This window comes from Myxine glutinosa, chromosome 14, assembly GCF_964187855.1.
Source record: "Myxine glutinosa chromosome 14, kmMyxGlut1.1, whole genome shotgun sequence".
Taxonomy (NCBI): domain Eukaryota; kingdom Metazoa; phylum Chordata; class Myxini; order Myxiniformes; family Myxinidae; genus Myxine; species Myxine glutinosa.
This window is the reverse complement of record NC_136274.1, coordinates 22,623,314-22,648,830: the sequence shown is the minus strand read 5'-3', so window position 1 is coordinate 22,648,830 and position 25,517 is coordinate 22,623,314. Positions and strand designations below refer to the sequence as shown.

Genomic DNA, 25,517 nt, shown 5'->3' with positions numbered 1-25,517 from the left:
TGTTACCGATAGACTCCGAAACGGAGAGGCTCACGTGCTTGATATTTGGCATAGACATGGCCATTGAGACTGGGACGAACATGGCCGAGACAATATTTGACGAGATCCATATTTTTTATTCATATTTACCTCAGCACATTTCAGCGAAGTACCCGCTAATCTCAGCCAGTGCGAGCAGCTCGCTGATTCGCTCAGAGCGATCACGTGATGTTCCATCCCGTCACACGTCACACATTTGCACGTAATTCAGGGCGAAAAGCCATTGCGCTTTTTCACCTTTATGCGACCGTGTTTTGTGTCGATTTTGTGCGATATGAATTAAATTTTAATTCATATTTAGTGTTTACGAATTCGAATACGAAGGATTTCCCCTTTCGATTTCGAATACGAATCGAATACGAGCTTGAGTCGAGAGGGCGAATGTACGGGTTGGGAATGTGCGGGTCTCCCTTCCCCCGCCCGGCAACGCCGGTACTGGAGGGCGTGGGTCACAGGATCGGTGAGTCTCCAAAATCCGCTTCGTGCTCTTTCGAAGATGCAGGAAGATGTCACGATTGTTGTGCTGCTCTCCGACCATGAGAACTGCAACGTCATTGTTGACTGGCCCTCCCCCTTCCCCCTCCCCCTCCCTTCCCCCTCCGTCCTCCCCCTCCCCTCCCCCTCTCCTCCCTCCTCCCCCCCCTGCCCCCTCCCCTCCCCCCTGCCCCCTCCCCCCCTCCACCCTCCCCTTCCCCCCTCTGCCTCCCCCCACCCTCCCCTTCCCCCCTCTGCCTCCCCCCCGCTCCCCCTCCCCCCTCCCTCCTCCCCCCTACCGGTATTTGGTTAGGCCAATGTCACGTGTCTAGCCCCACGGAGCTCGATTTTTCATTTTCGCCCAAAGGTCAAGGTCACAAGGTCATGAAATTTAGAAAAGTCGATTTTTGATGGTTTTATTACATTGTTCGCTTCCTGATAGGGTGAAATGTCGTACATGATCTTATATTATCACATACATCATGAAACACAAGTTTTCCAACAAATTTCAGAATCCTCGACCTTTGACCTATGAAGGTCACAAAGGTCAAATTTTCAAAGTTGTCGGAATCGAACCGAATTTTCGGTATTGTGTAGCTAACTAACCTCATAACTGATTATACATTATTTTCTATCTCTTTTCAAGGTCAGTAACCTTCGTTTTGACATTTCAAGGTCACAAAGGTCACATTTTCAAAGTTGTCAGAATCGAACCGAATTTTCGGTATTGTGTAGCGAACTAGTCTCATAACAGATAATACATTCCTATTTATATATTTTCAATGTCGGTTTTGACCTTTGTCATTGAATACCGCTCACTCGTGAACCACCGTCGTCTCCTGACTTCTTATTCTTATGAACAAGAATATGAATTCCCGGGTTTGACCGATCTTGTTTTTTCGCTATATTTTGCTTTATTTTGCTTTTGCCTTGGTCTGGAAAACTGAAAAGTGATCCCTACCTCGACAATCAGCTGAACAGACCAGGTAGGCTCTCATATGTAGCCTAAGCGAGTTATAAAGAAGATAATCCAACTTTAGTTTTGTATGTAGCAGATGGGACCGACGTTTTTTTCCGCGCCATCCCTACACAGAGAGTACTAGCGTACTCTCTGATACAATGGGATTTAAAATGAAACTTGCGGATTTTCCACCAAGGTTGTGCATGTCCAACGTGAGATACTAGCCATTCTGCATTTTATGAGATTGTCTCATTTTATACCGAAGTTTCCTGTGTCCTGCTCCGTTCCTTCCCGGGTCGCCATTTGTCGGTCGTGATGCCAATTACCATGATTCAGCCAACCATCTCCTATCCTCAGGAGACCTTGCCCCATGATCCCCACAAGGTTTCCTCCCACTTCAGCGAAAAAGGGAGCTTATGGTGGCCCCCTTGATCCTACCTGAGTCTCTCTTTTTAATGAGCGCTGGTCACCTTGTTCACATCACCCCTCAACTCACACCTTAGTGGGTCATTGTGCAGTCAAAGAGGTCATAAAAACAGCCTTTCGGACCCTTCTGGATGTCTAGTAAACCACTCTTCGAGAAAACTATAACGACACTCGGTAGAGAGCATACCTCCGCCAGGTTGAACAGTTTACGCTTTGTATCCACCGATAGGCCCGATCTTGATCCGGACCTGAACTAAAATCGAATGGGCTTGTTTTTGTCGCCCAACCAACTCGTCCACCAAGTGTTGTCATAACCCGTGCCCAATCCACAACTTTTTGAAATGTGGATCGATATATCGTTTTGGGCCTTTCTTTCAAAGGTGAAGAATCACTTAAAAAATTATTGTATCCGGATGCAGATCCGGATCTTCACCAAAGTCTAAACAACTCGTTCATGTCACATATCCAACCTCTCAACCAAATTTTGTCGGAATCTGTCCGCAACCTTTTGAGATTTTCTGCTCACAAACAGGAGTGAAAACAGAAACTCTGTCCATCTTCTGTTTCAGAGGTGATGAGTTCCCTTACAAGGAACTTCAATGCAAGATCAGGAGCACAAACCTATGATTGCCAACCTCGATTGCTTTGTTTGTGCCCTATCCTTAAAAAAAATACTGAGCATCAAGCAAGGAAGCAGCACGTGCCTTTTGAACTTAAAAAAAAAGAAGTTTTTTTTAAACGTTTTTTTTTAAAAATATATTTTTAGCTCACCTGGAATGTAGTTTCGGGGAATTTATGGGATGGCGCGTCAGTCCGTAAACACTTGAACTTCTACTCTGAACCTGCTGATGGGATTGTGACCAAACTTTGTACAAATGATATTTGGTATTTGCGCGAATGATACTTTGCACGAATGATACACCTCCACTCAATGGCATTTTGGCATTTTAAAATGTTCATGGCATTTTAAAAAGTCGGGGTCTAAGGGGGTCTACCGAGGGTCAAAGTGGATCCAAGTTTGACCGCCCCAAAATATGTATTTGCTTTCTTCGCAGAAACTACACACACAATTCTGATGAAACTTGACCACAACCTTCATCACCCGTGATGTACCAGAGTTTGCACACGGCATTAAAAAAAAAATCGGGCCCTGAGAGGGTATACTTGGGGGGGCATGCCCCCAAAAATAGGTATTTGCTTTCTTCGCAGAAACTACACACACAATTCTGATTAAACTTGACCACAACCTTCATCACCCGTGATGTACCAGAGTTTGCACACGGCATTAAAAAAAAATCGGGCCCTGAGAGGGTATACTTGGGGGGGCATGCCCCCAAAAATAGGTATTTGCTTTCTTCGCAGAAACTACACACACAATTCTGATGAAACTTGACCACAACCTTCATCACCCGTGATGTACCAGAGTTTGCACACGGCATTAAAAAAATATCGGGCCCTGATAGGGTATACTTGGGGGGGCATGCCCCCCAAAATAGGTATTTGCTTTGTTCGCAGAAACTACACACACAATTCTGATGAAACTTGACCACAACCTTCATCACCCGTGATGTACCAAAGTTTGCACACGGCATAAAAAAAAAATCGGGCCCTGAGAAGGTATACTTGGGGGGCATGCCCCCCAAAATAGGTATTTGCTTTCTTCGCAGAAACTACACACACAATTCTGATTAAACTTGACCACAACCTTCATCACCCGTGATGTACCAGAGTTTGCACACGGCATTAAAAAAAAATCGGGCCCTGAGAGGGTATACTTGGGGGGGCATGCCCCCAAAAATAGGTATTTGCTTTCTTCGCAGAAACTACACACACAATTCTGATGAAACTTGACCACAACCTTCATCACCCGTGATGTACCAAAGTTTGCACACGGCATTAAAAAAAAATCGGGCCCTGAGGGTATACTTTGGGGGCATGCCCCCCAAAATAGGTATTTGCTTTCTTCGCAGAAACTACACACACAATTCTGATTAAACTTGACCACAACCTTCATCACCCGTGATGTACCAGAGTTTGCACACGGCATTAAAAAAAAATCGGGCCCTGATAGGGTATACTTGGGGGGGCATGCCCCCCAAAATAGGTATTTGCTTTCTTCGCAGAAACTACACACACAATTCTGATGAAACTTGACCACAACCTTCATCACCCGTGATGTACCAAAGTTTGCACACGGCATAAAAAAAAAATCGGGCCCTGAGAGGGTATACTTGGGGGGCATGCCCCTCAAAATAGGTATTTGCTTTCTTCGCAGAAACTACACACACAATTCTGATGAAACTTGACCACAACCTTCATCACCCGTGATGTACCAGAGTTTGCACACGGCATTAAAAAAAAAATCGGGCCCTGAGAGGGTATACTTGGGGGGCATGCCCCCCAAAATAGGTATTTGCTTTCTTCGCAGAAACTACACACACAATTCTGATGAAACTTGACCACAACCTTCATCACCCGTGATGTACCAAAGTTTGCACACGGCATTAAAAAAAAATCGGGCCCTGAGAGGGTATACTTGGGGGGCATGCCCCCCAAAATAGGTATTTTCTTTGTTCTCAGAAACTACACACGTAATTCCGATGAAACTTGACCACAACCTTCATCAACCATGATGTACCAATGTTTGTTCACGGGATTTAAAAAATTGGGGTCTGGGGAGTTTCAGGGGGAGGGAGGGTTGGTTGCCCCCCAAAATTGATATTTTTTGTTTGTTTAAAGTCTTATGGTTACATTAGTATGGTTCTACATGCTGCCCAGTCTTCTAGCAACCATTTAAATTGGTTTAAAATACCGTGATACTGTTTGAAATACCTTTATTCGGTGTAGTATACTGCTTTATTCTACCAGGTGAGCGCCCAGGGGTATTGCCCCTATTTTTTTTTTAACTCTTGTACATTTTAAACTCTCTTACTGTATATGACTTGGCTGGGTTTGAACTGCTGACATCACAGACTCACAGTGGACACTCTCGGGAGTGCTGGCAATTCGTTTTTTGTTGTTTTGTTTATAGTTTCCCTTTTTCTTTTTTAACTCTTTTTTTTTTTTTTTTTTTTGTATACAAAGTCGAGGCTCGTGTAAGAGTTAACGCATTAAACAGAAAAAAGACAAACAGACACATAAAACATAAAATGAAGGGAGCGGGAGACAAGAGGGGCAGAGAGAGGGAAACACACAAACAAAACAGTAGAGAGCAGGGACATCGGGAGATTTATGGAAGGGAGAGGGCTGGAGGTTGTTGGAGGTGGGGGGGGGGGGGGGGGGCGAGTGGTACACAGAATATAACAAATGGACATTGCTAGGAATTTCCAGAATGAAGTCGGAGATTCAAAGAGGTGGATTTGGGATGTATTAACGGGGGTAGAGAAGATCAAGGTTTTGGATGGGGGAAGATAAGAGATGGTGGTGAACAGCTGTTTTAATGAAAGATACGCTCATTTTACCCCACAAAAACACAGACACATACACACACATAAACACACACACACACGCATAAACACAGCCATATACACACACACACACACACACACACACACACACACACACACACACACACACACACACACACACACACACACACACACACACACATAAACACACATATACATAGGGGAAGGCGGGGCAAGTTGAGCATAGGGGTAAGTTGAGCCACCACCTCCCAGCCAGTTATGAATGAGTCAGACTTTGTGGTGGCGCCATCTATAGATGCCCCATTGCATAACTCCAAATTCTGCCATATTGTTTTCTAAATTGAAACAGAAACCAGTGTTGCAGAGGGAAAAATCCAATTTTCAGCCATAAAAGTAAAAAGGTGTAAAACAGGTAAGTTCACGTTTCTTCCATATGCAGCATAGATATAATATGGATATCAGATGACAATTGTTAGTCCAGGTATGTGTCTCCATTCTTGTCATAGACTTTAATAGGATGGATGCATAGAATATGTGTGTATGTGGAGACATCTCAGAAAGACATAACTTGTTTTAACTTGTTTAACATTTTTAACTTTTTCTTTTTTTTAAACTTTCTTTTTTAACTTTTTCTTTCCTAACTTTTTTTATTTTTACTTTTACTTTTCTTTTTTAAACTCATGGTACTTCAAGTGGAACATAACATGGCACTTGAAGTAGTCGGGTTTCAATGAGTCATTAACGCAGCATGCCAGCATTGTACCTGATCACGAGTGTAACGATACCTGGAGGTTTCTCAAAGGTCAGCTGCATGTAGTCATGTTCCACGGCATGCCTTTCACGTGTTGCCATGTTGTCTTTTCTGCATGTGACGTAACAGATCCTGGAAGAAAACGTGGAGCTTTTGTCTGACTGGAAGGAAAATACCATTGTGATAAAAAAAACACTGAAAATATCTGAAACAAATGGAAATCATTCTGGAATATTCGTGTGCAAGATAGAAGGGTTGGACCATCCCCATGAACTCAAGGAAGAAAGTCTGAACGTCACAGTGCTGGGTATGATGAGGAACTGTTCTTTCTTTAATTATTTATTTATTTATTCATTCATTCATTCTACCAGCGTCTCAGACTTTCGCATGAGATTGTACATACATCACATGCAGGACAAAAGTATGAAGACACATTAGCATGCCTTTCTATGGATTAAAAGGACATTCCAATACAAGGGCAACTAACATTGCCCTCGGATGGGAATGCCAAACTATATTCCGAATGTCATGCGTTAACAGAGTTTGTCTGTGTGATCAGAGCTGAGAGTATCACCAATGTCAGTAGTTGTGTTTTATGAACTCATCTCAGACCTGTCATACAGCAAGTAAACATCCTGTAAGGTAGTTGAGTCATGGAGATATGTAGGCCAAATTTCTTATTTTTCTGATTTAGTGACATAAGTCAACAGCGAGGGAAGTCCAGCAATCCCACTTTTTCTCTCTCCAGCATTTCAAGGTGGAAGACCACCACCGTCGTCTTCATCTCTGCCCATGGTTGTTTTATCCATGCTAACCCTCCACACACCCACTCCTCTGACTAGGAAGTTTTGCTCTCTTTTATTTACGACTAGTAAAGGCACCCGAATTGCCGGGTAATGCAGAGTCGCTTCGTTACAGGAATATAAAGAGAGGGGGAGAGGAAGAGAAGGGAAGGGGGGGATGGAGTGAGGAGAGGGAGGAGTAGGGGAGAAAGAAGGGGAGGCGAGGGAGAAGGGGAGGGTAGGGAGAAGGGAAGGGGAGGGAGAAGGGGAGGTGAGGGAGAAGGGGAGGGGAGGGAGAAGGGGAGGCGAGGGAGAAGGGGAGGGTAGGGAGAAGGGGAGGTGAGGGAGAAGGGGAGGCGAGGGAGAAGGGGAGGGGAGGGAGAAGGGGAGGCGAGGGAGGCGAGGGAGAAGGGGAGGGTAGGGAGAAGGGGAGGTGAGGGAGAAGGGGAGGTGAGGGAGAAGGGGAGGCGAGGGGGAAGGGGAGGTGAGGGTGAGAGGCAGGTAGGGGGAGGAGGGAAGAGGCAAGGCCTATCCGAAGAGCACGACAAGCATTTAAGCATTGCACCATGTCAAAAATGAATGGATTTTCACACAACTTGTTTTCACCAAAGATTCAACTATCTTAGCGACCACCAAAAATGAAAACAGAATCAGAGTTAAAATGAGGAAGTGAGGCCGTTCGAAGCAAAAGCCACATTTTCACCAAAGGAAATCCTTGACGGTCATAAAATGCGACTTATAAGCAATGCATCTACAATCATTGTGTGATCCAATAGCTTGTAACTCCAGGCATGTGATTATGTGCACAACTTTAAATAAAAAATAATTTAGACACTTTTTGAGCAGAAAACAGCACGGCCTAACAGTAGGCAAGGCCGACAACATGCACCATGTAAGATCACTCCATGCCGTAAATTAATCAAAACTGAACGGATATTCAAAGAATGTTTTTTTCACATGTTCTTAATCTACTTTAGCGAGTACCATAAATGAAAACAGAAATCGAATCGGAGATAGATTTGAGGGTGTGAAGCCATCGGGGAAGAAAAGCTACATTTTCACCCAAGGGAATTCTCCACAAAGTCATAAAATGGGATTTCTACAAAAGCGATGTGATGTACACAGCGATTCATAGGTATGAAGATCAGACATTCGATGAATTGAGTGAGGAAAGTGAAAAAATAAATTTTGCGAGGGATAGCGGCTGACCCCTGCGAGGGATAGCGGGCTGACCAATGATAAAGCCTGTTTTTGTTTTAATTAAATAACGTTAATTATCTTAAAAAGGTTGTTTTAACACACCCAAACACCCGATTTTCATTCATGCACTCTATTGGAGGTTGATAAGTACGCATGCAAAGTTTGGGGCCGCTAGGTTTCATGGTTTTAGAGTTATGGAGGAGACACACTTACAAATACACACACACACACACACACTATTTTATTGATACAGATTTGTTAATCCCACTGCTTGTTTTTAGTCCACCTGGTCTCAACAACCTCACTCAAAATTATAACCTACTGTCCTTTTGCTCTGAGCCTTGACTTTGTATTCTAGAAACTAGCAACGGTACCCGCCCTACGGGCGGGGCTTCAATTTGGAGGCCCAAATGAAAAGGCAAAATATCAGAAATTGAAGGCTTTTTTATTTGAAACGATTTATATAAACATCCGTTAAATCATATCACACGCAAGTCATCAAAATCTAAACAGTATTTGTAGAATTTCAATAAAAGCCACATCACTGTTCATATCGGTAAATATTATTCCATCGTGTTTGGAAAAACTGGAAAATTGGAAAAATTGGAAAAAAAAATTGGAAAAACAATATAACCTATTTTACTCCAGGGGGTCCCGGGATTACCCACCCAAAATATTGTTGCGATCGGTTCAGCCGTTTTTGCGGTACTTGGGAACAGACGGACGGACAGACATTTGGTGAATTATAGTAAGATGAAAATCCAGGCCAAGGATGTGACAATGGTGTGGACGTTTGAAGGTATTTAGCTACCATGTTACTACTGTATGGCCTTGTGCTGGCTCAAGATTTAAGGGTATGAGTCACCAGGTGGTTGAAATAACACCAGGTGGTTGACTCAGGCTGTCATCCTTCCAAGGAATCCTGCGCTTCCAGAAATGATGCAAACAGCAGCCACAGGTTGCATACTAAAAAACAACAACTAGTACATGAAAATACTCTCTCTGATACCCCTACCTTCTCTTCTTCCTCCCTCCACACCCTCCCTTTCCCCCATCACGCTAAATGTAGACCGAGGGTTCATCATATTCGCCTCCCCATTGAGTTCTACCGTCAAGATGGTTCCAGATGAGGAAACACTGCACCTCGTTGAAAGTTTCAGTGCCTTACCACGACCTGAGAACGCCAAGTGGTGTCATGGGAACAAGATCCTGCGGACAACGTCACCAAATTGCTCAAAGAAAACAAATGGAGAGTTTAAGTGAGTTGGAATTATTATTGATCTGTGTAATTGGACAAAGTAATTTTGTATTGAACACTCATTGAAGAGGAGCTTGGTGTTGGCTTAGTGGTTAGGGTGCTGGCTTGGGATCCTAGGATCCGGGGTTCGAATCCCAGTCGATCGCTAATTTAACACCAGGGGGGTTGACTCAGCCTGTCATCCCTCTGAGGTCGACAAATTGAGTACCAGCTTGCTGGGATGAATGATCCCAGTGTGTACCCCGGCTAGAATAGGTACACCGTATCCCTGCGCATGGTAAGAGGCGACGAAGGGTTGACGTCAGGAAGGGCATCCGGCCATAAAAACATTGCCTCAAACAGGGAACCATGATTGTCATGGGTCCCGCAAGGCTAACCCCTGCTCTAGCGGAGAAAATGGCCTTAAAGCTATCATTCATTCATTCATTCACTCATTGGAAGAGGGTGTTGAAGAGGTTGGGGGAATGTGTGTGTAGGTGTGTGAAAATTGTTTTTCTGCAATCCCCACACGTAGGTGGGCCTAAGGAGAAGGAACAGAGATCTTGCAGATCTCTAAACCTCCGTGTGTGTGTGTGTGTACACACATGTGTGCAGAGGGATAAGGCGGTGGGGGCAGTGCGGAGGGCTCCACACACACAGGCGGTGGGGGCAGTGCGGAGGGCTCCACACACACACACACACGGGCTACGCTGTAAAAAGTAAAATCATTCCAACCAGGCAACTTCATGTTTTTAGGAACTCTATTAAGGACACAAACAACAGGCACGAATAAATAATTTAAAGTGTTAAATAGGGTTGTGTAAAAGACGGCGTATCCTCAATGCATCAACAGCCGTAAACGTCCGATTCAATGTTTTTATGGCGTCGCCAATAGAGCAAAGTCGTGGAGAAGTGTTTTTCCATATGTATGTATGTATGTATGTATGTATGTATGTATGTATGTATGTATGTATGTATGTATGTATGTCCCTTCAAACGTATACCAATCAGAGCTGAGGATTTGGTCACATGACAGGGTGATGTGATTACGTCTGATTACGGCGGTACGGCGGCTGACTCTCCACACACCGCCATTTTGATTTATATGCCGTTCATGCTGAACATATCGTTGTACCTGTCATATATCACAATCACCATGCTCTACCTTCACGTTTTCCATTCAGTGTGAAATACAAACAAACCGATTGTTGAATTGACCATCAAATATCGAAAGCATCGGCGTTACGGCTCTTCCAACAAAACGGTAGTTACCGTAAAATGGGGTGAATTGGGACACAAACTGAAAAAAAGTTCGGAAACTTTTTTCGCTGAAAATTGATAACCATACTGATTTGTTGATATTTGGGTTGAAAGTGTTCTCTTGTTTTTTTTAAAAGCAACATAGTCCCTATTAACACCATATATGGGTTTTTATGGCTGTCCCTATTCACCGCGTTTTACGGGTGAATAGGGACAGTCACTAATACAAAAAAATAACTAGAACGCCACTCAGTAGAGCGCATACTACCGCCGTGGGTCAAGTTGGAATAGTACGATTTCACAAAAGTTTGAGGGAGTAGTTCAGTGACAACACAAGACAAGACAACACAAGACAAACACTGCACAGATATATATATTTAGAATATATAGAAGATAATGTAAAAAAAAAAGAAAAGGCAATTTCACTTACATTTTCGGATTCAGCGTTCAATTCTATATGTGAGTGTATTTTGAGGCATGTGTGACTTCAAATAAAATTGTAAGCCAGGAAAAACGGTCGTTTCATTCCTTCGGGATACAACATGTAAAACTGGCCCAAACGTAAAAACAAAACTCGCTCATTTTAAGTCGTACAAGATAATGCGACCACTCGTTCTTCTGGGAAGAATCCCGTGCACATGCTGGTCACACTTATAACTCACCGAAGTCTTTATAAGTTCATCAAATACTGACACCGCGAATGACATTCGCTGAGGTAAATGTTGATATCTCTTCTGAGGTAAAAACACAAAAACAAAAAACAGTTTTAAAGCATTATACGTATCAAACGATACATTTTATGAAACGGGGAAACCGAATACACACTTTGGTGGTTTAAAAATGACAGAATAATTATGTCTTTATTATTTAAAAAAAATGAACATTGAAGACGACGCTGCTAAAAAATACACCGCTCTAACGCATAACCACGAGTTTAAACTACATTTACAACAAATATGAAAGCCATTTTCATATCACAATGTTAAATATAGAATATTAGTTGTCACCTGTGGGAATCCCACGGGCATGGACGTGTGTGACATTTGGACATCTTGATTTAGATGCTGCACATTAAATTTTACAAAATAGTTACTGGCAATTCATCAGATCCAGAAATGGTGTAATGAACACAATTTATTTATTTCACATAATATGTGACCCCTCACTCCTCTCCACCTGACACTCTCCTCTCTCCATCCTCACGCCTCTCCAATCCCCCTCCTCCTCACACTCCTCTCCAATACCTCCTCACACTCCTCTCCAATCCCTCACACTCCTCTCCAATCCCTCACACTCCCCTCCAATCCCTCATACTCCCCTCCAATCGCTCCTCACTCGCCTCTCCAATCGCTCCTCACTCGCCTCTCCAATCGCTCCTCACTCGCCTCTCCAATCGCTCCTCACTCTCCTCTCCAATCGGCCCTCACTCTCCAACCCCTTGCTCCTCTCCAACCCCTTGCTCCTCTCCAACCCCTTGCTCCTCTCCAACCCCTCACTCCTCTCCAACCCCTCGCTCCTCTCCAACCCCTATCCCCTCTCCAACCCCTCACACTGCTCTCCAATACCTTCTCACACTCCTCTCCAATCCCTCACACTCCTCTCCAATCCCTCACACTCCTCTCCAATCCCTCACACGCCTCTCCAATCCCTCACACTCCTCTCCAATTCCTCATACACCCCTCCAATCGCCCTCACTCGCCTCTCCAATCGCTCCTCACTCTCCTCTCCAATCGCTCCTCACTCTCCTCTCCAATCGCTCCTCACTCTCCTCTCCAATCGCTCCTCACTCTCCTCTCCAATCGCGCCTCACTCGCCTCTCCAATCACTCCTCACTCGCCTCTCCAATCGGCCCTCACTCTCCAACCCCTTGCTCCTCTCCAACCCCTTGCTCCTCTCCAACTCCTCGCTCCTCTCCACCCCTCACACTCCTCTCCAATACCTCCTCACACTCCTTTCCAATACCTCCACACACTCCTCTCCAATACCTCCACACACGCCTCTCCAATACCTCCTCACTCTCCTCTCCAATCGTGCCTCACTCGCCTCTCCAATCGCTCCCCACTCGCCTCTCCATTCGCTCCTCACTCTCCTCTCCAATCGGCCCTCACTCTCCAACCCCTCACTCCTTTCCAACCCCTCGCCCCTCTCTAACCCCTAGCACCTCTCCAACCCCTCACACTCCTCTCCAATACCACCTCACACTCCTCTCCAATACCTCCTCACACTCTTCTCCAATACCTCCTCACACTCTTCTCCAATACCTCCTCACACTCCTCTCCAATACCTCCTCACACTCCTCTCCAATACCTCCTCACACTCCTCTCCAATACCTCCTCACATTCCTCTCCAATACCTCCTCATACACCTCTCCAATCGCCCCTCACTCTACTCTCCAATCGCTCCCCACTTGCCTCTCCAATCGCTCCCCACTCTCCTCTCCAATCGGCCCCCACTCTCCAACCCCTCACTCCTCTCCAACTCCTCGCTCCTCTCCAAAACCTCCTCACACTCCTCTCCAATTCCTCCTAACACTCCTCTCCAATACCTCCTCACACTCCTCTCCAATTCCTCATACTCCCCTCTAATCGTGCCTCACTCGCCTCTCCAATCGCTCCTCATTCTCCTCTCCAATCCCTCCTCACATGCCTCTCCAATCCCTCACACTCCTCACCAATCCCTCACACTCCTCTCCAATCCCTCCTACTCCCCTCCAATCGTGCCTCACTCGCTTCTCCAATCGTGCCTCACTCGCTTCTCCAATCGCTCCTCACTCACCTCTCCAATCGCTCCTCACTCTCCTCTCCAATCGGCCCTCACTCTCCAACCCCTAGCCCCTCTCCAACCCCTAGCCCCTCTCCAACCCCTAGCCCCTCTCCAACCCCTCGCTCCTCTCCAACCCCTCGCTCCTCTTCAACCCCTCACACTCCTCTCCAATACCTCCTCACATTCCTCTCCAATACCTCCTCACATTCCTCTCCAATACCTCCTCACACTCTTCTCCAATCGTGCCTCACTGCCCTCTCCAATCGTGCCTTACTCCCCTCTCCAATCGCTCCTCACTCCCCTCTCCAATCGCTCGTCACTCCCCTCTCCAATCGCTCCTCACTCGCCTCTCCAATCGCTCCTCACGCGCCTCTCCAATCGCTCCTCACCCGCCTCTCCAATTGCTCCTCACTCTCCTCTCCAATCGTCCCTCACTCTCCAACCCCTCGCTCCTCTCCAACCCCTCGCTCCTCTCCAACTCCTCACTCTCCTCTCCAACTGCTCACTCTCCTCTCCAATCGCTCCTCACTCTCCTCTCCAATCGGCCCTCACTCTCCAACCCCTTGCTCCTCTCCAATCCCTCGCTCCTCTCCAAACCCTCGCTCCTCTCCAACCCCTATCCCCTCACTCTCCAACCCCTCGCTCCTCACTCTCCAACCCCTCGCTCCTCACTCTCCAACCCCTTGCTCCTCTCCAATCCCTCGCTCCTCTCCAAACCCTCGCTCCTCTCCAAACCCTCGCTCCTCTCCAACCCCTAGCTCCTCACTCTCCAACCCCTCGCTCCTCACTCTCCAACCCCTCGCTCCTCTCCAACCCCTCACTCCTCTCCAACCCCTCGCTCCTCTCCAACCCCTCGCTCCTCTCCAACCCCTAGCTCCTCACTCTCCAACCCCTTGCTCCTCACCAACCCCTCGCTCCTCTCCAACCCCTCGCTCCTCTCCAACCCCTCGCTCCTCTACAATCCCTCGCTCTTCTCCAACCCCTCGTCCTCTCCAACCCCTCGCTCCTCTCCAACCCCTCGCTCCTCTCCAACCCCTCGCTCTTCTCCAACCCCTCGCTCCTCTCCAACCCCTCGCTCCTCTCCAACCCCTCGCTCCTCTCCAACCCCCGGTCCTCTCTAACCCCTCGCTCCTCTCCAACCCCTCGCTCCTCTCCAACCCCTCGCTCCTCTCCAACCCCTCGCTCCTCTCCAACCCTTCGCTCCTCTCCAACCCCTTGCTCCTCACTCTCCAACCCCTTGCTCCTCTCCAACCCTTCGCTCCTCTCCAACCCCTTGCTCCTCACTCTCCAACCCCTCGCTCCTCTCCAACCCCTAGCTCCTCACTCCCCAACCCCTAGCTCCTCACTCTCCATCCCCTAGCTCCTCACTCTCCAACCCCTCGCTCCTCTCCAACCCTCCTCATCGTTGTTGCAGCAGCATCCTGTACGGTTCTCCCGTCTCGTTCTTTTTCTCGCTGCATGATGTTCAAGCTTGCATTGACGTTCGTCGACGGACTCGTTCGCCCGTCTCATTCGTTTTCTTGCTGCATCCTGTTCAAGTCTGCGTTCTTCATCGATCGTCTCATTCATTTTGGAAATGGAAGTTTCCACGCAGCGCATGAATTGTCGCGATCCTCAAGAGGAAGTGTCTCGTAATCATCAAATGACAAATGGCAAGTAAATTACATTGTGAAAATTAAAGATTTCAAATAAACCTATTTAAAGTGTATGCGCACATAACTAATAAAATAAAAAAACGTAGAAATATCTCTCGGTAATTTCCTGAAACATATTTTACTTCCGGATAATAATGTTGAATGAAATAAGAACGAAGAAATATATGTCGTTTTGGTGCCGACTGTCATAAAAAATAAAAGTCATATATCTTAACGGAAAAGAAAAAGCGAATTTTTAATATATGTCGACATTTTCCCCGACTGTTATTTTAGGCGGTGTATTTTCGTGTATCATCGTGGCGCGATTTTTATAAATATATCTCTGCATTTTCCTGTGTGTGCGTGAATGTTCTCAATTATTTGTGACACCGAGTCTAAAACCATCGATAAAAATTAAATCAGATGGTGAATTCGAGATAAAATCGTGAGGGTGACTCAATGAATGGGCTTTATTTTACAGGCCTTAGAGAAATCATTTCGTTCTATAAACGGAAACTTTCATGGGATTCTCTTCCCGTTTTTTTTCAACCGAGTCTAAAACTATGTTAGCGACAGTTAAAAATGAAATGATATATCGAATTAGAGTTTAAATAAACCTGTGTGAGAGAGAAAGACAGCACGGGCCTAACTAAACAGGCCTCAAAGCTATTCGAGTTAATAAAATGGTGGATATTTGTTTATATAAAGCCTCTCCAAGAATGGGTGGAGCTACTCTGTAAATGGAGTAAGCCACACCCCCGGACAGACAGACAGACAGACAGAATCACCGCAGCCTATTATAATACAGATATAGAAGATAATGTTAAAAAAAAAATGAGCCCTATCTTCCAATGGTAAACAATCCTTCAAAAAATTCCTTGATCTGGAATAATATCCTGAGCTTCACCAAAAACTAATCAATTCTTCCTTATCCCAAGGGCAATCATCCCACCAACTTTCATCCAAATCCGTTCAGAACTTTTCCAGATATCTTGTTCACAAACACACGAACACACACACGCACACTCACACACATGGACACGATCGAATGCATTACTCCCTGGCGGGAGTAATAATCAAGAAATAGGGACAGTTTGGAGAAACTTTTTATCCCATATTTTTTTTCATTGGCACCATGGTTTATATTATGGGTGCATATTATGTGCATCCATCTGAGCTATCAATTTAGCAATAAGTTGGAAACTCAGGATTGTTTCTTGATTATTATTTTTTTGTATTAGTGACTGTCCCTATTCACCCGTAAAACGGGGTGAATAGGGACAGCCATAAAAATCCTATTTATTCCTATTTAACCCATATGTGGGGTTAATAGGGACTATAAGTTGCTTTTAAAAAAAACAAGAGAACACTTTCAACCCAAATATCAACAAATCAGTAAGGTTATCAATTTTCAGCGGAAAAAGTTTCTGAACTTTTTTTCAGTTTGTGTCCCTATTCACCTTGCTGTCCCTATTCACCCCATTTTTACGGTACCCAACCCTTGTGGGGTATAATCTAGATTACCGTAGATCTTCCCTCAGTTCTGTAAGTAAAACTTACTTCACGGATGTCTGGATTCCTCCAAATTTCTTTGTTTAATGTTATTAACAGCATTAGCAACTGTTTGAAAAGCTAATTATATGTGTTTGTGGTTTATAATATTTTACAAGCCCGGCTTCGCCGCCGTGAGACTTTCGGTCTTGTTTTCCTACAGCCTTTAAAACCTTTCTTTCATTTCAATTGAATTCTATATTTTAAACACCAGACTACGCAGTGGATTGTTTCCACTTCCAAATAACTTCAGGTTAGCAGGACTATGGCTATGAATTTGGAAAAACTGTACACCGCCTCGAGCAATCGGATTTGCTGCTCGCACTGCTCCACGACATCAAGGGGCATTTTGTTTAGTTCAGATCCAGGTAGGTCACGATTCTTTTTGATGTAGTTGTCACTTAATCTAGCTGATGTACACACCAGGACAGGGGTTGGCAACTCCGCAATGAGTGGTCAAGAGTGTGATGGAAGACTCGGAACTACTCACTTGTTTGGGAACATCTGAAACGGTACTGCGTGGTCGGTACTGCGCATGCGCGGTCCGGCCGTTCCGGTGTCGCGTCCATTTTGCAACTTCCAATATGGCGGCACACCGGGCTCCCAAACCTTCAACAGTTGTTCCTTCAACCCAAACTTTTCATATTTTCTTAGCGACGGCTTCACATGCGGAAAGAAAACGGACTTAGATTTATTGATGTTTTACAATGTTTCTATGATTGTAATTCGTGCTTTTTGCCATTTTCACAGCTGCACAGTGACATTGACGGTCAAGCGAGTAAAATCTGCGGATGCTGGTACTTACTCCCTCGAAGTTTGGGGCCCAGATGATGTGTCTGTCAACAGGACATACTCTGTGTATATTCTGGGTACGTTGTGCCATTGGCAGGGACATGAAGGGAAAGTGTCTTGTGAAAATAAAATGCAAGAAAGAGATCAATATTCAATAATCGTGACAACAAGAAGTTAAAGAATACAACCAACAGAACGATCCATTAGGCCTATACCATGGAAAATATAGACCCAAATGATTGTAAACATTTTAAATATTTGATCCTCGAAGTGACTGTGGTGTTTGAAAAAGATGTAATTAACAAATGAGTAAAAGAAAGAAGGGAATTTAATGGGAAAAGGTTAAAAAAAAGAAGCTTTTGGTGCCGAGCTCCTCAGTTTACCTTGGAGGTTTCAGTTCGTTCATTGGTGTAGACTGTAGACCATGATTGCTGAAGGCCTCAGGCTGTTGTTGCAGTTGTTGCAGATGGTGAAGGCCTTAGGCTGTTGCAGTTGTTGCAGGTTGCAGATGGTGAAGGCCTTAGGCTGTTGGTGCAGTTGTTGCAGGTTGCAGAGGGTGAAGGCCTCAGGCTGTTGTTGCAGTTGGAGCTTGCAGGTGGTGAAGGCCTGAGGCTGTTGGTGCACAGGCCTTGGTCAACCTGTTGGTGAATATAAGCCCTCATCTGGCTGTTTATGAATGACCCTTGGTCAGGCTGTTGATGAAGGCCTCAGGCCATTGGGCTATACGCCATCTTTGTTTCGGTTGTTGTATGTTAGGCCGTGATCAGGCTGTTAGTGAAGACCTGCGGCTATGATGTAGATTTTTTAGAATGTTTGCTGTGAGGATTTAGCGGACTGGACTTATTCAGGATTTTTGTGATTGTTGCTTTTGTAAAGACCATGTGATCTTGATCCACCAGTAGTCAGTCGTTTGTAGTCACAAACTGACAAAATGTATCCTTGTTCAAATTGGAATATGTTGTTTTTCTACATTGGTACAACTTGTGTCACCTTGACTATTTCACACAGTGAAGCCAACAGTGAAGATCTTCAGGCAAAAGGGAGAGACCATTTGTAAGGCCGTAGGCTTTCCGGCTCCCAACATCACCTGCATATACTGCGAAGGATTAATGCCAAAGTAAGGTTGATATCTATCTATAATTCCAGTAATCTCTGTGTGTCTGTGTGTCTGTGTGTGTGTCTGTGTGTTTGTCTGTGACCGCTGTTTCTCGACAACCACGGGTCCGATATACTTGAAACTTGCCAGGTATATTGCTGGGGACCCGAGGATGTGCCTTTTCAAGGTTTCATATTAATCGGACAAGTAGTTACCGAGCTATGGCGATTTCTTTACCAAACTCCGCAAGCCGTTCGCTTTGGACCAAACCATTTCATGTAAATAGAGGGGGGGGATTGTCACCGTACTCGCAAGCCGTTCGCTTTGGACCAAACCATTTCATGTAAATAGAGGGGGGGGGGGGGATATAATTTTAGATATATATATAGTACGGGCATGCCCTAGTATCATTTAATTAGTCATATTGTTGAAGCTTTTCAAATGTTTTTCCTCATTATTTGTATGTGACTTAGTCACGTGTTATTTATTCTGATTCTGTGTGCAGATGTAACGAGTTTACCAATGGCCGCGTCCTAGAGAGCGTGCCCTTCGAAGAAGACTATCCAACCTCGAACAACAACCCGTAGGTTAAATGCTCAATCTCCTGTCCCGCTCCCACCCCCTATTTGCATAAACACCCATTGAGACAAACAAAATACTGAGAAACTGTGTAGTTACAACCACTTTAAACAACAACAACAACAAAAGAGGCGAGCCTCAGTAGTGTCGTGGTTAGAGTTTCCGCGCTAAGTTTGCGAGGTCGGTGGTTCAAACCCTGTCCGAGTCACACCAAAGACCTTCCAAAGGGTACACTACCGGTCAAAAGTTTTAGAACACCTCAATTTTTCCAGTTTTTATTGAAATGGAAGCAATTCAAGTCCAGTGAATTACCTGAAATGGTACAAAGGTAAGCAGTAAACTGCTCGAAGTTCAAAAAAAAAGTTTAGGTTAGCAAAAACGGGAAAATAATGTAAATTGCCCAGTTATATTGTAAAAAAGGCCTTCTTCAGGGAACAAGTAATGGGTTAACAACTTACAGCTGTTCTGCAGCAATGTAAGTAAATTAAGCTTTGAAAGTTGATGCAAACAATTCCTACAGGTGTCCCAACCTCTGCTGATTACTTGATTACAAACCCCCTGTCTGGATAAAAGCAATATTGGAACAGACTGTTATTACACCCTCTGAAGCATTATTTGGACAATATTGCACCGCAGGAAGTCGTATATTGGAAACTGGAGGAAACTCTGACAGGAAGAGGTCTGGCAGACCCAAAGCCACAACAGAATCAGAAGACAAGTTTCTGAGAGTCAACAGCTTGCGTGATAGGCGGCTCACAGGACAACAGCTTCAAGCACAGCTTAACACTGGTCGAAGTGAGCAAGTCTCAGTTTCACCTGTGAAGAGAGGACTTCGAGCTGCAGGTTTGACAGGTCGAGTGGCAGTAAAAAAGCCATTGCTAAGATGGCAAAATAAGAAAAAGAGGCTTGCCTGGGCCATGAAGCACCGCCAGTGGACTAATGAAGACTGGAAGAAGGTCTTATGAACCGATGAATCAAAATTTGAAATCTTTGGTTCATCACGCAGGGTTTTTGTACACCGTCGAGTAGGCGAAAGGATGGTTCCTCAGTGTGTGACACCAACTGTCAAACATGGAGGAGGAAGCGTGATGGTCTGGGGCTCTTTTGCTGGATCCAGAGTCGGCGACTTGCACAGAGTGACTGGCACCCTGAACCAAAAGGGCTACCACAGCATTTTGCAGCGCCATGCAATACCCTCTGGTATACGCCTAGTTGGTCAGGGGTTCATCCTACGGCAAGATAATGACCCTAAACACACCTCTAGGCTATGTCAAAACGACCTTCGAGGAAAAGAACAAGACGGTAGGCTTCAAATCATGGAATGGCCAGCACAGTCTCCAGACTTAAACCCCATCGAGCTGGTTTGGGATGAACTGGACAGAAGGGTGAAAGCAAAGCAACCTACAAGCGCAACACATTTGTGGGAATTTCTGCAACAGTGTTGGGAAGAACTTCCCAAACAATATTTGATTTCCATTGTAGAAAGAATGCCACGAGTGTGTTCGGCGGTTATACCTGCTGAGGTGGCGACTTTGCTGAGTCAAAAATTTATATTAAATTCTGTTAAACAAAATGATTCTATGATTTCTTTTTTTATCTCCAATTGTTTATTTGTTCTCTGCTTAATTTCAGAGTACATTGAGACGTTAAACTGCGTAAATTTCAATAAAAACTGGGAAACCTGAGGTGTTCTAAAACTTTTGACCGGTCGAGCACATGTGCAGTTTCCTTGCTCGACACTCAGTATTTAAAAGGATAGAGCACGGACAAACAACCATAGGTTGATAATAATAGCATCGACTTTGATTAGGCCCAATGGTCTTCTTCTGAGTGAAGTTTCTTGCAAGGGAACTCCCATTATTATGTTCATTCACTTCCTGAATCTTTCAGATTCACTCAAGTATTTTTATTACAACATTGAAGGAAAACAATGAAAGTATAAAAAGATTTATGGTTTTGTATGACATGATCAATTTATTTATACATTGATGATGTTCCTTTGAGTGACCACCCCGCTCCTCCCACTCCACTCCTTCTACGACATTCCTCCCAACAAACCGCACCCACTCAACTCCTCCCACCAACCCCTCCTACCCTGCTCCTCTCACCAGACTCCTCCCACTCCACTCCTCCCAACAAACCCCACCCACTCAACTCCTTCCACCAACCCCTCCCACCCTGCTCCTCTCACCATACTCCTCCCACTCCACTCCTCACATCAAACTCCATCCACTCAACTCCTCCCACCCTGCTCCTCTCACCATACTCCTCCCACTCCACTCCTCCCACCAAACCCCACCCACTCAACTCCTCCCACCAAGACCCTCCCACCACACTCCTTCCACCCTGCTCCTCCCACTACACTCCTTCTACCACACCCCTCCCACCTTGCTCCTCTCACCATACTCCTCCCACTCCACTCCTCCCACCAAACCCCACGCACTCAACTCCTCCTACCAACCCCTCCCACCCTGCTCCTCTCACCAAACTCCTCCCACTCCACTCCTCCCACCAAACCCCACCCACTCAACTCCTCCCACCACGCTCCACCCACCACACTCCTCTCACCCTGCTCCTCCCACTTCACTCCTTCTACCACACTACTCCCAACACACTCCTCCCACCCTGCTCCTCTCACCATACTTCTCCCACTCCACTCCTCCCACCATGCTGCTCCCACCATGCTCCTCCCACGATGCTTCTCCCACCACGCTCCATCCACCACACTCGTCCCACCCTGCTACTCCCACTTCACTCCTTCTGCCACACTCCACCCACCACAGCACTACTCCCACCACACTCCTCCTTTCACCATATTCTGCCCACTCCACTCCACCCACCAAACCCCTCCCACTCCACTCCTCCCACCACGCTCCTCCTACCATGATTCTCCCACCACGATTCTGGCATCCCACCACGATTCTCCCACCACGCTCCTCCCACCATGAATCTCCCACCACGCTCCTCCCACCATGATTCTCCCACCACGCTCCTCCCACCCCACTCGTCTCGTCTCACCACACGCCTGCCACCCCTAAGTAAACATAGGACAACTTTACATGTACCAACAGTTTATATACAGAGAAGTAGAAATTGCCCGAACAAGTATCTTTGTTGGGTACCGGGTCTTTGTTGGGTACCGGGTCTTTGTTGGGTACCGGTATTTTAATGTCGGAGAGTATGTTTTTTGTCCAAACGTTTAACACGTGTTCTCTTCTGCACTGCACTAGGTTTGCACCTGTTGTGGTGAAGAGGTGGCTTCTGCACGGGTCCTTGTACAATGCCACTCTGCATTGTGATGCGGAAAATCAGGAGGGAAGCAGTTACGACAAATTCGAGCTGCTGGAAAGTGGTGAGGACACTTCGTTTAACCTGGAGACTCTGCCCACCTAAGGATACACCAGTCGTCTAATGGGTATTTGAACCCTAATGCAGCAATGGTGGCCTGAACGTAGACAGGACTCTCTCGGTGCCGTAAGATTGAACCACTGACCTGGCAGGTCTGGCATATCAAAATTACAGACCTCAACATAAATGAGAGCGTGGAACGAATTTTATTGGAAGTTCTTTAAACTAAATACACTTGGACCTCTTTCTGTGTCCCACCAGCAGCCCACCTGGTGATGGCTCAAGGTCAAGGAGAAATACAAGGTACAATAAGCACGTGGCATTACCTGGCCATTGCAGCCATTGTGCTGGGCATCATCTTCATGATTGTCGTCGTCTACAAGTGCAAGGTCACGTGACAGCCATTTAATCATCCTCACCGATCACATGTTAGTGTTGCTAGTTACATCTGGAGGCAGAAACATTGGCCTTTTGTATGACAATGACATTTGGCCTAATTTGGCCTACATGTGTTTAGCGTTGTTGGGATTGTTTAAAATTTCCTTTCAACCTTGAATAGGCACGTGCGATTTGGTCTCTTCCGAAGACAGAAGCCTTTTCCGGAAGATTGCTTTGCGCCGAACAGGCATAAGAGAAGCAAGATGGCGGCCAAACATGTATTACTCGCGCTCATGATGGAAGAATTAGACAAAGATGACACGACATCACAAGTTGATGCAAATATCCAGATTGTGTTTTCACTTGCAAGTTTTGCTGCGTAAGTATAACCGGCAGCGTTTCTCCGTGGCTGAAATTAGGCGAGGCCATTTTGTTTTCGAAGAGTCCGCGCCTCTTCTGCTGGATTTTTGGAAGAGGCAGAAGAGCTTCCGAGAAGAGAAGAGTCCAAATCGAACGACCGGAAGAGTCTTCCGGAAGTCTCTTCCTCTTCCAGAAGTGCAAATCGCACGTGCCTTTTTGTATCAAAAGCTCAAAATTGTAAAATAGTAAAAAAAAAATCAAATATAAAATTGTTTTTGTTTGTTTAGCTCTTTCACGAGCTTCGATCTTGCATACAAATAAATAAATAAATAAAGGGAAAAAAATAATAATAAATGAAATAAATAATAAAATAAAATAAAATATATAATAAAATAAAATAAAATAAATCAATCAAATAAAATAAATAATAAAATAAAATAAATAATAAAATAAATAATAAAATAAAATAAAGAATAAAAGAAAGAATAAAATAAATAATAAAATAAATAATCTTTTTTAAAAAGGGGAAAAAAAGGCATTTGTCAAAAGATAAACACTGTACGAGTCCAATACTCGAGCTTAAAACAACCTGCTTTGAACTCTGTATACCCGATCTTGATGAGGTGCCCCAGTTTGTCCATAATATATCTGATGGAATTATATCCCTAAATATCCCTGCCTGATGAATGTGCTACTTGCCAGACTTAAATGGCATTTGTTTCTTCATTTTCTTCGATGTTCTTTGACATCCACAGAAACCTCGCTACGAGACCCAATGGAAGATTGTGGAACGTGGAGGGCCTGATGGAAATGATTACATATACATGGACGCAACACAACTCCCGTACGATGAACACCGGTGGGAGCTGGACCGCTCTCGTCTTCATCTCGGTGAGGCGTGGAGCATCAATATCCAAGAAGGATCTCCATCATTACAGGATCATCATCAGCATTAATAACAATAAGAATCATAATTACTAGCCGAAACCCGTGGAACATCCACGGAAGGGAGGATGTGGTGTATGGATAGAGTGTACCATTATGGATGGCATAGGGGATTTGCTTGTCCGAGTAAGAGTTAGGAAGAAAGATGAGAATGAAGAGTGCGTATATGAACAACGATCGCCGACACCGGCACAAATGACTCTGGATTGTCCAGAGTGGACGGCTTGCTTTCGCCTTCGCCTGTCCAATCAGCGGACGGCTTGCTTCACCTTCGCCCAGCACACGCCAATACGATGGCATCGTAAGATGGCGTCGTATCGGCAGTTAATCGGATGCTTTTGGGCCCCAACGTCGGCTAATTCAGATTTTTTGAGTATGGCTGTACGTGATAAACAAAGAGCGCGGTTCGTAGATCGTAAATCCATGAGTACCGTGGGCATCGGATCACTGGGTGCGGCGTAAAAGGGATAACAAAGTCGAGTCCTTACGCTATTATTATATAGATGTTATTGGAATTCCTGTTGGAGGATTTGGCCTAATGCAGCTATTGAGGCACGAGTAGACTACACATGCAGCAGGTTGTACAGTTTGACTACTATTAATGACTTTGCTCCTTGGGTCATGTTTTCAGGTGAGACTCTGGGTTCGGGAGCATTTGGAAAAGTACTACAGGCCAAAGTGGAAGGATTGGATTCTCCCGGAGTCACCACACCCGTCGCCGTCAAGATGCTCAAACGTGAGAACTGAGCACGTGACAATGTTGAAAACGTACTTTGTATCGCAATCGTAACGGAAATGATGTGAAAAGTTAAGAGCAGCTTATTTCTGCCCTGCTTTTATATTCCTAGGCCAAATATACTACAGGTAACCATTGAGCAAGTTGTAAATCGAGGCTGTGCTGTATTTGTCTCCCAGCTTCCTTAGAAGTCAACCTGCTTTTGACCCAAGGAAAGTAAAAATTTATAGAATTGGATAGCACGAAGTTATTTGAAAAATGCATGATCATTTGCATATAATAACCATCAAGTTATTACTTTTTATGCCTCTGCTGACGAAGTATCTTACTATAATTATTCACCAAATGTCCGTCCGTCCGTTCGAAGGTACCGCAAAAAACGGCTTTACCAATCGCAACGATATTTTGGGTGGGTATTCCTGGGACCCCTGGGAGTAAAATAGGCGATATTGTTTTTCCAATTTTTCAAGTTTCCAATTTTCCCAAACACGATAGAATAATATTTACTGATATGAACAGTGATGTGGCTTATATTGAAATTCTACAAATACTGTTTAGATTTTGATGACGATTATGAACCTGCCGCCAATGCGGAAGTGGACAGATGACGGCAATGTGCGGGTTTGATAATATCCAAATACAACCATCATTCAATCATGATGTATAGCCTGGTGTTGGCTTAGTGGTTAGGGTGCTGGCTTTGGATCCTCGGATCCTGGGTTCGAATCCCTGTCGATCGCTGAATTAACGCCAGGGTGGTTGACTCAGCCTGTCATC

The 25,517-nt window shown here is 45.1% G+C and overlaps 1 protein-coding gene across 2 annotated transcripts in view; it reads left to right on the top strand.

Annotated features, from left to right (window-relative positions):
* Window positions 1-25,517, top strand: part of LOC137439481 (mast/stem cell growth factor receptor Kit) — a 61,892-nt gene that overhangs the window by 6,694 nt on the left and 29,681 nt on the right. Inside the window, exons 3-11 of one of the 2 annotated variants that reach the window (XM_068135257.2) lie at window positions 6,209-6,386; window positions 9,131-9,320; window positions 17,257-17,375; window positions 18,307-18,415; window positions 18,900-18,977; window positions 22,204-22,325; window positions 22,586-22,710; window positions 23,815-23,950; window positions 24,636-24,740. In XM_068135257.2, the coding sequence (XP_067991358.2) occupies window positions 6,209-6,386; window positions 9,131-9,320; window positions 17,257-17,375; window positions 18,307-18,415; window positions 18,900-18,977; window positions 22,204-22,325; window positions 22,586-22,710; window positions 23,815-23,950; window positions 24,636-24,740 (1,162 nt within the window). Of the gene's footprint in view, window positions 1-6,208; window positions 6,387-9,130; window positions 9,321-17,256; window positions 17,376-18,306; window positions 18,416-18,899; window positions 18,978-22,203; window positions 22,326-22,582; window positions 22,711-23,814; window positions 23,951-24,635; window positions 24,741-25,517 lie in introns of both variants that reach the window. The other variant, XM_068135256.2, reaches the window with a different exon arrangement.